Here is an 18,673-nt window from a genome sequence, read left to right as displayed (position 1 = left end):
GGAGTCTAAAATGTATTTTCCTATTGACACACTAAAGCTGAAGATATAAATAACCATCTTAAGACAAATCCTTTTGTGAAACTTCTTATGTGCCTAAAACTCTTGCACAGTGCTGTGTGTGTATATATATATATATATATATACGTGTGCATATATAGATATTTTGCCTCTTACTTGCCTTTTTATTATAATCAGATCACTGTTTTGCTTATGATTAAAAAATTTACAAAGTAGTACACAAGCTGTTTAATTGTTCTAACAAACATGGATTGGATCGGTTGAACACATGACTGGCCAAAGTTTAAGCAGAGCCACAATGAAAGATAAATACAAGATAAAGAAATATAACCTTTTTCCTCAACATAAATCATTATTTTGCACTTCTAAAACATTTTTACACGTCTTTTTGCAGTTCTAAACAATAGAACTCATATTTTACACACAGTATAATGAGAGAACTTTACAAATTCATATTATTAATTATATTCAACATGCTTAACTTTTTGGGATTTCATTTATTTTGGTAGGTATTTTTTTTATATTACACAGAAAAGTAATCAAACTTGATACAATGCAAAAATGTAGTTAATTATTAATAAACCATCGATCATAAGCCTGAAACGCTGATATGAAAACACGATGGTTGATATTGGCGGTTTATATCGATGGTTATAGCGATGGTTTTAATTTGGTCAATTAAAAAAAGCATTTCCGCTGGTCTTTATGCACAAACAATATATAGCGACCTTTATATATTTTTGGAGGGGGTCCCTTGCAAAGTGGTTGTCATATTTAGGGGTCCTTGGAATAAAAAAATTTGAAAGCCCATTGACTTTCAGTTCAGGAGCACAAAACAGCAGGTTGTTCAAAAGATTTCCAAAGGACCTCCTTCAGTTTCTGACAGATGACATCACCTCCAATTTCCATAGCTGGAGCTTGTCCCTACAGAATTACAGCAGCAATGCCAAGTTGAAGCATTTCTATAGAGTGCTGACCACAAATGCAGACGGCAAGAGAGGGTTCATTTCCACAATGGAAGCGTACTGTTACCCATTCTACGCAGTGCAGTGGCACCCTGAGAAAAGCCCATTTGAGTGGATTGAGAAATCTGGGATGGTGCACACCTTCTCCGCCATCAAAGCGGCTTTCTTCACTGCACACTTTGTCTCTGAAGCAATGAAAAATCATCACCATTTCCCTTCTCGAAACGAGGAAGAATAAGCTCTCATTTACAACTGTCAGCCAGTCTTCAAAGTCCTGAACAGCATCTTTCTGCAAAATTACTACTTCGATTAAGTGTTTTAAAACTTTCGTTACTCATGGTATTCATCATGGTAGGAAAGTTTGTGATTTCAAAGTTCACAGAACAGTGTCTTTAAGGATTTAACTATGCATTGCTTACTTTTCCAAACCATTTCCAAAATACTCTTGGCACTGTGCTGAATGCAGTGACTCCAAATATGATACTGAAAGATGAAATATCACCCATGCATTCATTTCTGCCTTAAGAGTAACATTTTTGTGAACTATCGTGTTACTCAACTGCAATTAACATAAACAGGAGTGGATGTGTTGCAGTTGATGTCACTGGCACGGTGCCACCCATTCATTGTCTTATGCCCCTTGTCTACAAACAGCCAAAAGCTTGCTGGCCATGAACCATGAACTGCTAACGTCAGAGGCTGTTGGGCTGGATAATGTCAGCGTCAAAGCTTTCAAAACAATAGCAGCTCAAAAAACGAAACTAGATTGCTGTCATTGACAAAGCTATTTACACACCTGATGGCGATCAAACGCACATTCAGTTAAGGGCATCCCCTATTCTTCAGTGGTTCCAACCACTTTATTTTCCCCGTCTAATAAAATATTTGTTACAACTGTCATAAATGTGAAGTGATTGCTTGGAATTGTTTTAATTAGACTATAGGTATTAAATAACTTCTAACTTGTTCATTAAAACCAGATCGTTGACATAAGATGCTGAATTAAATAACTTTAAATGTTAAAACGCTCTCAAAACTTCTAAAACTTTTGTATTTATTTATCCCCTTTTCTCCCAATTTGGAATACCCAATTCCCACTACTTACTAGGTCCTCGTGGTGGTGCGGTTACCTCAATCTGGGTGGCGGAGGACAAGTCTCAGTTGCCTGTGCTTCTGAGACCATCAATCCGCGCATCTTATAACGTTACTCGTTGTGCATGACACCGTGGAGGCTCATGCTACTCTCCGCGATCCACACACAAATTACCACGCGCCCCATTGAGAGCGAGAACCACTAATCGTGACCACGAGGAGGTTACCCCATGTGACTCTACCCTCCCTAGCAACCGGGCCAGTTTGGTTGCTTAGGAGACCTGGCTGGAGTCACCCAGCACGCCAATACTCGTTGAGCTACCCGGCCCCCATCCAATTTATTTTTTGAAATAAAATAATGTTAATTACAAATATCTTATGTATTAATTTATTATGAATTTAATGTTTTATAACTACAATTCATTGCATCAAAAGCCGCTCGTGACGGCATAAATAAGCTCCTCTGTATGATAAAATATGCTCTCAAAACTCCTAAGACTTCTAAACTCCACCCTCTTTTCCCCCCGGTATGACTGAAATAAAATGTTATTTTCAGATATCATATGCGTGCATTTATTGCTATGGATTTTTGAAACAGTTACGGGTGTTTCTTCTCTTTTACCGCACTAGTCAAGGCAAGTCATTTAATTTGTTTTGCGCTTTTCACAACAGACATCGTTTCAAAACAGCTTTACTAACATTTACACTATCCCAGCAGCGTCATCTCTTCCCCGTTTTAACGAGAGTAGAGCTGCAACGCAGTGACACAGTCAGAGAAAAAAAAAGCCATTTTATTGACAGTAAACGAACGTTTTTCTCCATCATTTTCATCTGTACAATGACATGGCAGCAAATTGAGCTAGGAAAAAAATGACCAAAAACGGTCCATTCTATGGTTAAAATGTCTATTTTGTTTTTTAATTTTCTAAAATATCTAGGGTAAATCCCCCGAATCCCCGTATAATATTAAATATCTGTTCTCAGCCACAAGGCCTCCTAACGTTGCATATAAAATAAAGACATTTCTGAATGTACCCACTCCCGAATATTGTTGATCTTTAAATATTCTTAAAATAGACGGCCTTTAGTAGCTAAATGTCCTATGTATGCCCCTGGCTGGAAGCAACTAACTAAAGTTTACATTTTTCATGCAATCAATAAATTCTCTTGGCCCACCCACCCAAAGGTTTCTGCCTACTCTAGTGGTTGATGTCCATTTAAGTAGTCCAAGCACATGTATGGATTAATTTATCTTTCTTCGTGGCCTCTCTTTGTTTCAGCCACTGCTGCCAAGTGGGCAGTTCATTAACATCCTGCATCTGGAGGTCCTGAGGATTTTGTATGGCCACCTTAGCTTAAACCTTTAGGATGGGAGTCAAGATGTGCAAAAAGATTTTGGTGATAAGAAACAATCAGTGGACCAATGAGAAGTCCCATCCAATGTGGAGGTGGATCTGGGGCCTTCCTTCCTGCCCCGTAAGAGGTGTTTGGCAGTTGTTTGAGCATCTTGATCTGATGGCCGCTTGGCAATTGTTTGTGTTGGTCCACCATGATCCAGTCAGAATTGGGCAACTTTTTTTCTCCATGGCCCTGCAATAAACTGAGACCCCTGGAATGCCATCTTTCCATTATTGACTACAGTCCCTCCAGTATAAAACAAGCCACCACCTTGCAATAGCAAGATTGCTATTGCTGCATGTTATCAGCTTTATGCAGTCAGCCTTGAATACTATCAGTTGTGTATAGGTTGTAATTTGTAAGTCTAATAACAAAACACCTGCTAAACAACTTGGCCTTGCTAACCGGAGGTACTCTCTCAGACTAGCAGATAATACACTTAATACATGCTTTTTCAGCTCACAGGAAACATGGACATGGGACGATAACACTTCTCTTCCTTTCGGCTCAGTCAAGCTTTACCGACAGCTTGGTTACAATAATGGACATACAATGGAAGTCTATGGGGCAAGACATTGCACCAGATGTTGAAGGGTAATTGTGGCAGACAAGCCTCTCGTTCGTTGGTAAAGGAGGAAGCAGGAACCGGATTGACAATCAACAAGACTTTAATTACAATTTAAAACACTGAACTGGAACATAACAACATGACGACACACACACACACACACACACACACACACACAGCTCCGTAAAATGTCTTTGTGTCCTGAACAAAATGTCACAATGCAAAAACTATGAATGCTTCCAAATGGTGGCTTAATTTTCTTTATGCACAAAAAAATTCATTTTTTATTGATTGAAGGATTTCATATGACCAGGACATATTTTTGACAGGTTTCGTGAAAGTCACCCTAAAATACACACTGTTTGGAAAGTATAGCCACATAAAATCGCTTACTAAACTTCCCTATGCAAAAGTTACATAATCTTTATTCTCCTCTCCTGATCATGTAAAGTCAATAAACCTGGTAACTAAGGATACCAGAAAGGACTGTTTACTTGGTCCACTCTTTTAGGAATTATGTTGGTAATGCATAAATAAAAGTTTATCTTCCTTGAACATTAGTAGCGATTAAAACAACGTTAAACCTTAATTAACATATTTGTATGGGCTTAAATTTAACTAAAGTACGAGCTACAAATTTCTGTGTTTAAACTCTCCAGAATGCGTTTCCCCATAGACTTCCATTGTACACTTGTTAGTGTAAACACAATTTCCGTTTGAGGAATGAGTACTGAAATGTCATTGTTATGTGTCATTAACAGGAAGTCGCAGTTCACTCACGACAGAGTACGGGATGCCCTCCAGTCACTCTCAGTTCATCTGGTTTTTTGTTGTATACTTTTTTCTTTTTCTTTATTTAAGGTAAGTCTTAATATTTCTTATTTGGCATTTGGTAGACTCTATTAAATAAAATCTATTATTGTTTTAAAGCTATTAAATTACGTTGTCACTTACGTTACATTGTAAAATAAGTTTCTTTTGCATTACTTTTTACACTGTCATTTGGATGAAGCTCTCTCTCTTCCAGAACAGTATTTTAATTTTTTTATATATTTTGGCACTTTGTAAGGATGCACCGATATAAACATTTTTGGCCGATTCGATACAGGTTTTAACAAAAAAAATAAAGGCCAATACTGATATTATGCCACTTACCTTATTTTGTCATCAGATCGCTGTTTTGTTTAGGAATGATGTAATTAAAAATGAACAAAGAGGCACAAAAGCTATTGTATTGTTCTTACAATTAATAATTTCCATTTGAGTATGGATGTTGAACACATGACAGGCCAACATTTTAAGAGAGCCACAATGGTAGATGAATACTAAAAAATTATAACGTGACGATTGATGTCGGGAAAAGGGTTATTTTGCACTTTTAAAAATGTTTGCACGTCAAATGTTTTTCTAAACAATAGAACTCACATTTTATATACTGTATTACACATTCATATTATGCATATTTGACGTGCTTTATTTTTTCGGATTACATTTATTTTGATAGGTGTTTCTTTTTATTATACATAGAAAAAAATATTATAAACTTTGTACATCCATCCAGGGGCGTTTTTAGGACTTGAGGAGGTTCAGGGCTTAGCAGGAGCGGGGGGTAGCAATACTGTTGCGTAGCCTACATTTAAAATTACATTCGGGGCTACAGTCAAAACATTCGGGGCTGAAGCCCTGGAAAAATGGCCTGGTGACGCCGATGCATCCATCCTCTATTGCCGCTTGTCCTGTGTAGGGTCGCAGGTAGTGCTGGAGCCTATCCCCGCTGTCCCAGGCCGAAGGCAGGGAAACACCCTGTACAGGTGGCCATCACAGAGCTAACACTTAGATATACACTTTCACACTCTCACCTACGGGCAGTTTAGAGTTTCCAGTTAACCTGCATGTTTTTGGACCATGAGGGAAACCGGAGCACCCTGAGTAAACCCACACGAACACTGGGAGAACATGCAAACTCCACTCAGAAAGGCCCTGGGTGAGCTGGGACTCAAACCGGGGACCTTCTTGCTGTGCGGCAACAGTGTACCCACTTTTTTTTTTTTTTTTTCATAGAATGCATCAGACCAACAATGCCAGGTGTGTTGAATTGTTATGGCGGCATATACTGTCCATCATTCTACTGGGTGCAGCTCTCTCCGTTTCATACAGCAGGTAATGTGAGTTTTGTTATTTGTGTGTAAACTTTGGCGTTTGTTTGACGTTGCTTTTCACATATTGTTCTGTGCATTTATAGAGTCTACCTCCTGTACCACACCTGGAGTCAGGTGATTTATGGGGGTGTTGCCGGTATGGTGATGGGCGTGGTGTGGTTTTTAATCACCCAGGAAGTGCTTACGCCACTCTTTCCCAAGATAGCAGCCTGGTAATGATGCAAGCACACACAGATGTTCATATACACAGTCCTAAATATATTAAACCCACTAATATATATGTAGATGTATTTCATAACCTGTTTCTCTCTTTTGTCTCAGGCATATCTCAGAGTTTTTCCTGGTGAGAGATACAAGTCTCATTCCAAACATTCTGTGGTTTGAATACACAGTAACGAGATCAGAGGCCAGGTAAACACACCTACAGCATCTTTTGGCAAATATCACATGAGCATATTTTTAGGGCGAGCTAATTGGGAACAGTTTTGATTTGGGAAATGTGTATTTCTCATATATATACAATTAGCTATTTGAGAATGTATTCTTACAATAATGTTGGTAAAAAGGTTGATCTTGATAAATGTGCCCAACACTGGCAATTTGTAAAAAAAGAAAAAAAAAAAAACATATATATATATATATAAGATTAATGTTTTATTATTTTATTATTACTTGTCTTTTGACGTTCCAATTCCTGGGTGTAAAACTAGTGAAACTTGTGTTCTTCTACCATAGGTGTTCATATTAAATAATATACAAGTATTGGTTGTTTTGGTTCCTATTTATTCATTTTAACCCTGTTATCAGAACCAGAATCAGAATGAGCCAAGTATGCTTACACACACAAGGAGTTTGTCATGGTGACAGAAGCTTCCAGTGCAAAGAGAATACAAAAAATGTACATATACAACATATACATATGTAGGTTCTACTGGTTGTTTAGATCAGTGTTACTGTCAGAAATAATTAATAATTATTTCTTTAGTTATTAATTAATATTTAAATTAAATAATAGAATCTAACTCATTAAAACTTAATACGGGGCACCAGTAAATGTAGTACGCTACGTTCAGGAGCGTACTACATTTATGATTAGATATGGTAACCAAAATAATCCTATAACACATGAAAGGAAGGTGTGTGTGTGTGTGTGTTTGAGAGAGAATGGGTGTATGTGTGTGTGTGTGTGTGTGTGTAAGGAGGGACGCGCACAAAATGGCGGACATGACTCTCGTGGAGAGTACGTCACGCGAGATTTCCGGCCAGAGAATATGGCCGCGAATGTGGGCGGAGAGAAGCCGGTCAGTGGCGTCTGCCCGTTTACCACGTGTCTCCGCTTGTACGATAACTTGGGGACAAAGCTGAGCTTTATCACGAAGTTATCTACTAGCCAAAAGTGTGTGCGAGAATGTGTGTGTGTGGTTTGTACAAGAGAGAGTAAGAGAATAAAGTGGGGGCACCAAAGCCGGTTTCGCGACCGTGGGAAAGAAAGCAACTGTTAGTTTATCACTCAGAGACGTGGTGGACGGCTCGTAAACCGTCCCGTGGTCTTTGGTTCTTTAATGGATAAACTCAGTGTGCCGGTCTCACCCGCGATGGCGGAAATACACAAAAGTCCAATGTGGTTGGACTACAACACAGCAGATCTCATTCGTGATAACAGTACATTACAGTAATACCTTGAGTATTATTAGCAGCAATGAGTGGACTCGGCGGTCCGTATACTGTACAAGCAATAACCTTGATACACAAGAATAACACACTATAATATTCTATTTCTGCCCAGACGTAAACCTCTTACTTGAATCGCATGAGGATGCAGAATGTGTGTTCATCCGTCCTTTAACACCGACTCGGCTCCTCGAGGCTCGGGTGATGACGGGAGGCCGTTTCCTCGCTCTGTCGGCGGGCGGTACGGCTGCTGATTCTTGGCGGGCTGGTGGAGAAATCAGCGACGTCGACTTGATTGAAGAGGGAAGAGAAATCTTTTTTCTCTTCAATTCTGCAGGCAAACGGATGAAAATGCGGATTGCTCGGCAATCTCCTTCGGATCTGTTAGTGTTCGGTGGAACACAGAGTAATCTCAACTCGTCCAGCGAGATGGAGGTTGTTTGGCCACAGTTTCAAGTCGTACGTTACTTCCTTGTGCCACGAGGCTACACCTGAGAGCAGCGATGAGCTGCGTCTACGCACGGCGAGCAAAGTTGCTGGAAGCAAATCCCGGAAGGATCTCAGAATTATTTCTACTCCCGATGACGTCATGGTTGAGGGCGTTCTGTTGTGTGCCTCATCCAATAGGATTTGAGAGATCGATCCTTTAGTGAGCAAGGCTTCATGGGATTTGTAGTCTGTTTTGGACTCCCTTTGTTTGATTTTGGCACGGTTTTTATCAGTAAGATTTATGACTTTTTGTGGGTCTCAGTCAGGTTTTACGACTGTGTTAGGCCTGCCTTTGTCTTCTATCTGAATACATGAGGCCCAACACATACAAACATTTGAAATATACATATAAACATATATACAGGTGCATCTCAATAAATTAGAATGTCATGGAAAAGTTCATTTATTTCAGTAATTCAACTCAAATTGTGAAACTCGTGTATTAAATAAATTCAATGCACACAGACTGAAGTAGTTTAAGTCTTTGGTTCTTTTAATTGTGATGATTTTGGCTCACATTTAACAAAAACCCACCAATTCACTATCTCAAAAAATTAGAATACATCATAAGACCAATAAAAAAAAACATTTTTAGTGAATTGTTGGCCTTCTGGAAAGTATGTTCATTTACTGTATATGTACTCAATACTTGGTAGGGGCTCCTTTTGCTTTAATTATTGCCTCAATTCGGCGTGGCATGGAGGTGATCAGTTTGTGGCACTGCTGAGGTGGTATGGAAGCCCAGGTTTCTTTGACAGTGGCCTTCAGCTCATCTACATTTTTTGGTCTCTTGTTTCTCATTTTCCTCTTGACAATACCCCATAGATTCTCTATGGGGTTCAGGTCTGGTGAGTTTGCTGGCCAGTCAAGCACACCAACACCATGGTCATTTAACCAACTTTTGGTGCTTTTGGCAGTGTGGGCAGGTGCCAAATCCTGCTGGAAAATGAAATCAGCATCTTTAAAAAGCTGGTCAGCAGAAGGAAGCATGAAGTGCTCCAAAATTAATTGGTAAATGGGTGCAGTGACTTTGGTTTTCAAAAAACACAATGGACCAACACCAGCAGATGACATTGCACCCCAAATCATCACAGACTGTGGAAACTTAACACTGGACTTCAAGCAACTTGGGCTATGAGCTTCTCCACCCTTCCTCCAGACTCTAGGACCTTGGTTTCCAAATGAAATACAAAACTTGCTCTCATCTGAAAAGAGGACTTTGAACCACTGGGCAACAGTCCAGTTCTTCTTCTCCTTAGCCCAGGTAAGACACCTCTGACGTTGTCTGTGGTTCAGGAGTGGCTTAACAAGAGGAATACGACAACTGTAGCCAAATTCCTTGACACGTCTGTGTGTGGTCTTGATGCCTTGACCCCAGCCTCAGTCCATTCCTTGTGAAGTTCACCCAAATTCTTGAATCGATTTTGCTTGACAATCCTCATAAGGCTGCGGTTCTCTCGGTTGGTTGTGCATCTTTTTCTTCCACACTTTTTCCTTCCACTCAACTTTCTGTTAACATGCTTGGATACAGCACTCTGTGAACAGCCAGCTTCTTTGGCAATGAATGTTTGTGGCTTACATGATTGTCTTCTGGACAACTGTCAGATCAGCAGTCTTCCCCATGATTGTGTAGCCTAGTGAACCAATCTGAGAGACCATTTTGAAGGCTCAGGAAACCTTTGCAGGTGTTTTGAGTTGATTAGCTGATTGGCATGTCACCATATTCTAATTTTTTGAGATAGTGAATTGGTGGGTTTTTGTTAAATGTGAGCCAAAATCATCACAATTAAAAGAACCAAAGACTTAAACTACTTAAGTCTGTGTGCATTGAATTTATTTAATACATGAGTTTCACAATTTGAGTTGAATTACTGAAATAAATGAACTTTTCCACGACATTCTAATTTATTGAGATGCACCTGTACATAAACAGTGAAATAAGAATAAAAAATAAGATACAACAGATAAATATATAGAGGGAACTACAGTAGGGCAATAATGTTGTTCAGATATGTTATATACAGATATACAGTTATGTGCAAGGTGAGCCAGCCATTCAACCTCCCTTCTGTAAGCAGACACGTCATAATCTTGGATGAGACCTATAACTGTAGTGTCATCTGCAAACTTCAGGAGCTTGACAGAGGGGTCCTTGGCAGTGCAGTCATTGGTATACAGGGAGGAGTAGTGGGGAGAGCACAGATCCCTGGGGGGCACCATTGCTGATTGTACATGTACTGGAATTGAATTTCCCAGTCTCACTAACTGCTGCCTATCTGTCAGAAAGCTGGTGATCCACTGACAGATAGAGGTGGGAACTGAGAGCTGAGCTAATTTATTCCATAGGAGAGCAGGGATGATGGTGTTGAAAGCCGAACTGAAGTCCACAAATAGGATCCTTGCATAAGTTCCTGGTCTGTCTAGAAGTTGCAGTATGTAATGCAGTCCCATATTGACTGCATCATCCACCAACCTGTTAGCTCGGTAGGCAAACTGCAGGGGATCCAAAAAGGGTCGGTGATGTCCTTCAGGTGGGCCAACACCAGTCTCTCAAATGACTTCATGATCACAGATGTCAGGGCGACAGGTCTGTAGTCATTAAGTCCTGCAATCTTGGGTTTCTTTGGGATGGGATGATGGTGAGGCGTTTGAAGCAGCTGGGTACTTCACACTGCTCCATTGATGTTTTGAAGATCAGTGTGAAGGTGAGGGCCAGCTGGTCAGCACAGGCTTTTAGACAAGTGGGTGAAACACCATCTGGGCCCTGTGCTTTCCTTGTCTTCTGTTTCCGGAAGACCCAGCACACATCCTCTTCACAGATCTTAAGTGCAGGTTGAGTAGGAGGAGGGGGGAGAAAGGGGGTCGCAGGAGGTGTTAGTGTTTATGTGAAGTGTAGTGAATGTCAGAGTGGGTGTGGGGTGTGCCACTGGGCTTTTCAAATCTACAGTAAAACACATTCAGTTCATCAGCCAGTTGTTGATTTTCTACTATGTTGGGGGATGGTGTCTTGTAGTTGGTAAACTTTAGCAAACTTTGTCTAAATGCCGATTTTCTGGTTTGTGGGATTTCGCTGCTTTCTAGCAGTAAACATGAAATAACCATTAAGCAAGCAAAAATAAAAAATAAAAAAGTCAGAATGGACAACAGGGTTGAAAATTACAGGGTCGCAGATTTATTAAAAAAATTAAAAAATTAAAAAAATTTAAAAAAGCTATCCGTCTGTAGGGGTGAACTAATTTGGGACCAAATATTGGTTTGGGAAACCTATTCTTCCCCATATATATATATATATATATATATATATATATATATATATATATATATATATATATATCATTTGTATTTATTTTTTTCTTTAAAAAAAACTTTGGTAACAGGGTTAAATGATTTGTTTTGATTAATGTGGTCAACACTACAAAAACAAAAAACAACTTTAAATAAATGTTCTTCTACCTAAATAAACTTAATATTGTTTGAGCTGTTTCTTCTTTCTTTATTGATATTTCAACCCTGTTACCACAATTTGGGACATGTCTAAATATAGTTTTAAACCCTGATTTGTGTGATCTCATTATTTTCTATCTATACACAATTAATAACCATTAATTATTCAAAAATTAAATGAGATTTATAAAATTAAAAATTAAAAAGGTTAATTTACAGAGCTCGCTGCCAAAGTTTCTTGAACACAGATTTAGTCACTCAAGCTAATCCGAGACCACATGTTGGTTGGGGAAACTTATACATTTGCATTCAGAATGTATTCAGACCCCTTAATTTTTTTCACATTTTGTTATGTATTCACATCAATCTACACTCCATACCCCATAGTGATAAATCAAAAAACTGCTAATTTTTTAATTTGCAAATTTATTAAAAATAAAAAACTGAAATATCACATTGACATAAGTATTCAGACCCTTTGCTATGACACTTGAAATGTAGCTCAGGTGCATCCCATTTCTCTGGATCATCTTTGAGATGTTTCTACACTTTGATTGGAGTCCACCGGTGAAAATTCAATTGATTGGACATGATTTGGAAAGGCACACACCTGTCTATATAAGGTCATACAGCTGAAAATGCATATCAGAGCAAAAACCAAGCCACGAGGTCAAAGGAACTGCCTACAGAGCTCAGAGACAGGATTGTGTCGAGGCACAGATCTGGGGAAGGCTACCATTTTTTTTGGCTGCATTAAAGGTTCCCAAGAGCACAGTGGCCTCCATAATTCTTAAATGGAAGAAGTTTGGAACAACCAGGACTCTTCCTAGAGCTGGCCATCCGGCCAAACTGAGCAATTGGGGGAGAAGGGCCTTGGTGAGAGAGGTGACCAAGAACCCGATGGTCACTCTGATTGAGCTCAAGAGATCATGTGTGGAGATGGGAGAAACTTGCAGAAGGACAACCATCACTGCAACACTCCACCGATCTGGGCTTTATGGCAGAGTGACCAGACAGGAGCCTCTCCTCAGTGCAAGACACATGAAAGCACCTGAAGGACTCTCAGACTGTGAGAAACAAGATTCTCTGGTCTGATGAAATGAAGATTGAACTGTTTGGGCTCAATTCTAAGAGTCCTGTCTGGAAAGAACCAGGCACCGCTCATCACCTGCACAATACCATCCCAGAGGTGAAGCATGGTGGTGGCAGCATCATGCTGTGAGGTGTTTTTCAGTGGCAGGGACTGGGGGACTGGTCAGGGTTGAAGGAAAGCTGAACGCAGCAAAATACAGAGATATTCTAAATGAAAACCTGGTCCAGAGCGCTCAGGACCTCAGACTGGGCCGAAGGTTCACCTTCCAACAGGACAGTGACCCTAAGCACACAGCCAAGACAACGCAAGAGTGGCTTAGGGACAACTCTGTGAATGTCCTTGAGTGGCCCGGCCAGAGCCTGACTTGAACCCAATTGAACATCTCTGGAGAGATCTGAAAATGGCTGTCCACTGACGGTCCCCATCCAACCTGACAGAGCTTGAGAGGATCTGCAGAGAAGAATGGCAGAAAATCCCCAAATCCAGGTGTGCAAAGCTTGTTGCATCATACCCCAAAAGACTTGTGGCTGTAATCGCTGCCAAAGGTTCTTGAACTAAGTACTGAGTTAAGGGTCTGAATACTTATGTCAATATGATATTTCAGTTTTTCTTTTTAATAAATTTGCAAAGTTATAAAAAATCTGGTTTTTGCTTTGTCATTATGGGGTATGGAGTGTAGATTGATGTGAAAGGGGTCTGAATACTTTCTGAATGCACTGTGTTTGCCATACATGTAAGAAATATTTTTTGATCATTTTTTCTAACAATAACTTCAGCAACAGGGTTAAATGGTTCATGTTGTTGTTCTACCTGATATGGTCATATTTAATATTATATAAGCCATTAATTGATATTTCAACCCTGTTAGCAAACTTTGGGACATGTCTGAATAACGTTTAAATCCTGATTTGTGTGATTTCATAACTTTCTAGCAGTAAACTTTAAATAACCATTAATTTAACAATTATTAAATGACATTTATAAAATTAAAGTTAGAATGGTTAACAGGGTTGAAAGTGACAGGGTCACAGATTATTTGATTAAATCAAATGAATCTTTCAGTAGGGGTGAGCTAATTTGGAGTGGTGGTGGCGTAGTGGGCTAAAGCACATAACTGGTAATCAGAAGGTTGCTGGTTCAATCCCCACAGCCATTACCATTGTGTCCTTGAGCAAGGCACTTAACTTCAGGTTGCTCTGGGGGGATTGTCCCTGTAATAAGGGCACTGTAAGTCACTTTGGATAAAAGGGTCTGCCAAATGCATAAATGTAAATGTAATGTAATTTTGTCTAAGTCTAAGAAATATATTTATTTGATAGCTTTTTCTTACAATAACTTTGTAACAGGGTTGAATGGTTCAGCTTGATGAATGTGCTCAACACTTTAATTTGTAAAAATATATATATTTTTATTATTTTATTATTACTACTTTTTACATTGTCCCACTTCCTGGGTGTCACAATTTTAAGTTAAACAAAAATATTTATTTTATCAATTTAACAAATGAATTTTAACAAAAGTTTTAATTAAATTATGACATTTTTGTATGATTTTAAATGTTGGATACAGTCAAGAAGGCCACCATTTTACTGTTTTAAATGTACATTATATTATAGAGTGTTTATCTAATATATTACTTTTCCATAAAATTTGTTTTCTTTTCAAAGATTATGGGATTTGTGCCTTTATTGCTTTAAAAAATTGGACACCAATTTTTATACTGTTCGATGAAAGTGTATTCAAAACAGTTGACTTCTTGTTTTTTTTTCACAGAAACAGACAACGAAAGCTGGGAACAAAGCTTCAGTGATATGCTGCGAAACCCCAGTGAAAACTGACGGAAAGGACCACATACATACACACTCACACACAGACACACACTGTACATACTCTCAAACACACTGGAGTTTCATTGTCTGGACTGTTCTGGTTCATTCGAAAGTGCAAAATGGTGTACTTATGGACCAAAGGTGCGAGTTTGCATCCCAGGTTATCATACGACCCAACTGTTTGTTCGCACGACAACATGGCATTCTCATCCCCCATCCTTAGACTGCTCCTGTGATCCTAATGCATGCGGACTGTGCTAGACACAAAAACGATTTAATGAGAAATTTAATATATATTTGATTCATTAACGATCACTGGGAAAATCTTAATAGTTTGAATCTGATGTGAACGGGGTAAAAGGTGGAAAGAAAGGTATGAAAGAAAGTTTTACAATGTGACAAATCTATCAGCTTGACATGACTTTTATTTAGATGACACTTTAAAGGACCAGGGACAGGATACTTAAGGCTGGGAGGTAATAAACAGGAGATAAGTGGGGATTGGGAATGCAGAAACATTGATAGCGGACAACGGGTGGGTTTAAGAAAATAGCTTTTGCTCATTTGTATATTTTGAAAGAAGATAAATATTAATTATTGGGTGAATCTCACGAAAACATGTCCAGGGCACATTTCACCCCAAAAATCGAGAAAAAAAAAAGATACAAATGTATATTTACTTTGCATAAAAAATTACTCATCCATTATGATTTTTTTTGTGACGTGTATTGTAATTAATAAAATAATATATATATTTTTTTGTAATTCCCATTATTCTCAATGGTGATTCTCATGACTGTAATATAGTCTCTCTTTTTTTTTTTTTACTGTTAGAAACTGTATTTTTTCTGCTGTATTATAAACATTTTTATTTAAAGGCAGTTGATGTACCATGATGTATAAATGCTTTACAATTGAAATATTTTTCTTTTCTTCACATAACGGAAATGAGAATTGAGGAAATTTGCAGTTGGCATAAGTTTAATGTGTCAATGCAAAAACTCTTAATGATCGTCTAAACAGCCTTCACTTTTATAAGCTAAATTTGTTTTTTAATTTTGGGGGTGAAATTTGACCTTAATTCATGTGAGATTCTCCCTATACTATTGTTTAAAAGTGTAATGTAAACTAAAACAATTTGCACTATGTGAATTCTTTTTATTATTATTATATTAACACTAGTTATTTCATTGAGGCAAGTGTTCTTTTTTTGTTTTAGAGTTTGTCCATTGACAGACGTGTCCCTCAAGCAGATGTTTTGCTTTTGCTTTTGGACACGGATTGGTAAATGTCTTGAGCATAGCGCCATTGCAAAATATGTTGATGTTACAGATAGTACCAGGTTCATCTGTCTCAAGTGGTGTTGGAACAAAATGAGTGCCTGCTTTTTGTAAGAATGATGTAGTACTTTTGTTTATGTGTTGTAGTTACAAAATCTGTTTTGTACTGCACAAAAAGACGGCTCTTCCATAATGTGTGTTCAGTGTGTTCTGAAAGATATGCAGCATATTTTTGATCGACATTCCTTGTTTATTAGTACCAATCCAGGTCTCGGAGGATGCAGTTCTGACAGAGGGCAGGAAAAATAATGCTCTGCTTTTATATTTAATGTTTATTGTCATTCCGTTTATGACTGACTTTGCTTTCATTGGTGCAGACACAAAGACATTTTTTCTCCAATCTGTCCCATATGACAATCCACAATATCACTGTTGAGTATTTAAGGACAGTGCGACTGCTACATCTGAACGAGAGTAGATTACAAATGGAAATAAGAAAAGGACAAAATAACAGAGCCCTAACCTCAGGTGAACTTTAGCATGGGCCGAGGCCTCTGTTCTCTTAGAATGATGTAAAAATTGTCCGTGATGGGGTGTTTATATAAAGGGAAGGGAGGTTATTGCATTAAGATAATCCTCTCTTTTATTCATGTGTAATTCATATCAGGCTGAATAAAAAAACGAAATGTTCATGTATGAAATGGTGCCATTATTTGTGTACTTTCTAATTTGAACTTGTGTTCAATACATACCCACACATACAATAGAAAAACATTATTTTCTTAATTAGTATTTTGTGTGTGTGTGTTTCCAGGAAAAGTATCTAAACATTCTTACACTGGCGGCCAAAAGTTTGGAATAATGTACAGATTTTGCTCTTATGGAAATGTATAGTCAGGACATTAATAATGTGAAAAATTACTATTACAATTTGAAAAAAATGTTCAGAACTTCTTAAACTACTTCAAAGAGTTCTCATCAAAAGATCCTCCACGTGCAGCAATGACAGCTTTGCAGATCCTTGGCATTCCAGCTGTCAGTTTGTCCAGATACTCAGGTGACATTTCACCCCACACTTCCTGTAGCACTTGCCATAGATGTGTCTGTCTTGTCGGGCACTTCTCACGCACCTTACAGTCTAGCTGATCCCACAAAAGCTCAATGGGGTTAAGATCCAGAACACTCTTTTCCAATTATCTGTTGTCCAATGTCTGTGTTTCTTTGCCCACTCGAACCTTTTCTTTTTGTTTTTCTGTTTCAAAAGTGGCTTTTTTTTTGCAATTCTTCCCATAAGGCCTGCACCCCTGAGTCTTCTCTTTACTGTTGTACATGAAACTGGTGTTGAGCGGGTAGAATTCAATGAAGCTGTCAGCTGAGGACATGTGAGGCGTCTATTTCTCAAACTAGAGACTCTGATGTACTTATCCTCTTGTTTAGTTGTACATCTGGTCTTCCACATCTCTTTCTGTCCTTGTCAGAGTCAGTTGTCCTTTGTGTTTGAAGACTGTAGTGTACACCTTTGTATGAAATCTTCAAGCATTGTATAGCCTTCATTCCTCAAAACAATGATTGACTGATGAGTTTCTAGAGAAAGCTGTTTCTTTTTTGCCATTTTTGACCTAATAAAAAAGGGAAAACAAGTTTATTTTTCTTACCCCATTAGCATGAAGTTCACTTAATTTTGCAGATTCCTCTGAAAACAAAATGTATAAAATCTTATGCAATTTTGTTTGACAAGTAAATTAATTATATAAAGTTGGTTATATATTTTTGCTGGAAAATTTATTTATTATTTATTTTTATTTTTTTGCAGTGTATCTTAGTTTATTTAATTTAACTTTCACTTTGATAAACATTTTCAGTGTTCAAGTATATTTTCCATTATTCGTATCAGTAACAATTTTTTTTTTTGTGGTTTTTCATCACTTGCTTATTTTGCATGTATGCTAATTTGCATATTATTAACAATCTGTAGAAGTGATGTTTACTGAAGCGTTGCCACAGAAATGTTCTTGAAATGTATTCTTTACAGTAAATTTGTTGAGCTCATCATTGCATATTAATGAAGCATACTGACGTGTGGGCCATAAATACACATGAATGATTAGCTAAATAAATTATAGAAAAGTAAAATCTAATGTCACAAGTATTGCTTTTTCACGTCATATTTTTTTTTATTTTTTTTTTCATTTTTTGTGGGTGTGTTGGTATGGATGTCAGAGTGTGTTCTGAATGTGTGTATATAAAATGTATATGTGTATGTGTGTGTGTAAACAAACAACAGTGGCATTTAAAGGATTAAAATCCTGAAAATTAATGAATATTTTGTAGTTATGATCAGGACTGATGTTGATTAAAAAATCAAAGTTATTGAAAGTGGAAAATAATATTAATATATCATATTATTATGGCAGTTTTTTGACGCGGACATTTTTGTCCTCTAAGGACCTTTTTTAAATTGACGCTCAAGGGTTAATAGTGATGACAAAAGGAACAATTAAACGAGATACAGTCATTCAACTCTGTCTGTAATTTACTGGGTTCCAACATTCTATAACCATTTAGTTCTAATAGTCTACCAGACCTAAATAATGACGTCAGCGCCCTATAAATTGTGCAGCCCGCGCTGTTGACCTGCGCAGGCGCAAAGGACAGTTTTGCTTGTCG

The 18,673-nt window shown here is 38.0% G+C and overlaps 1 protein-coding gene across 1 annotated transcript in view; it reads left to right on the top strand.

Annotated features, from left to right (window-relative positions):
- LOC127430470 (dolichyldiphosphatase 1-like) overlaps positions 1–16,707 on the top strand; it is a 29,596-nt gene extending 12,889 nt beyond the window's left edge. Inside the window, exons 4-8 of the mRNA XM_051680264.1 lie at positions 4,803–4,902; positions 6,103–6,201; positions 6,284–6,412; positions 6,522–6,611; positions 14,671–16,707. Of these exons, the coding sequence (XP_051536224.1) occupies positions 4,803–4,902; positions 6,103–6,201; positions 6,284–6,412; positions 6,522–6,611; positions 14,671–14,707 (455 nt within the window). The 3' untranslated portion in view covers positions 14,708–16,707. The remainder of the gene's footprint in view (positions 1–4,802; positions 4,903–6,102; positions 6,202–6,283; positions 6,413–6,521; positions 6,612–14,670) is intronic.
- The last annotated feature ends 1,966 nt before the right edge of the window (positions 16,708–18,673 follow it).

Source organism: Myxocyprinus asiaticus, chromosome 40 (assembly GCF_019703515.2).
Source record: "Myxocyprinus asiaticus isolate MX2 ecotype Aquarium Trade chromosome 40, UBuf_Myxa_2, whole genome shotgun sequence".
Lineage (NCBI taxonomy): Eukaryota > Metazoa > Chordata > Actinopteri > Cypriniformes > Catostomidae > Myxocyprinus > Myxocyprinus asiaticus.
This window is presented reverse-complemented; position numbering and strand designations above follow the sequence as displayed.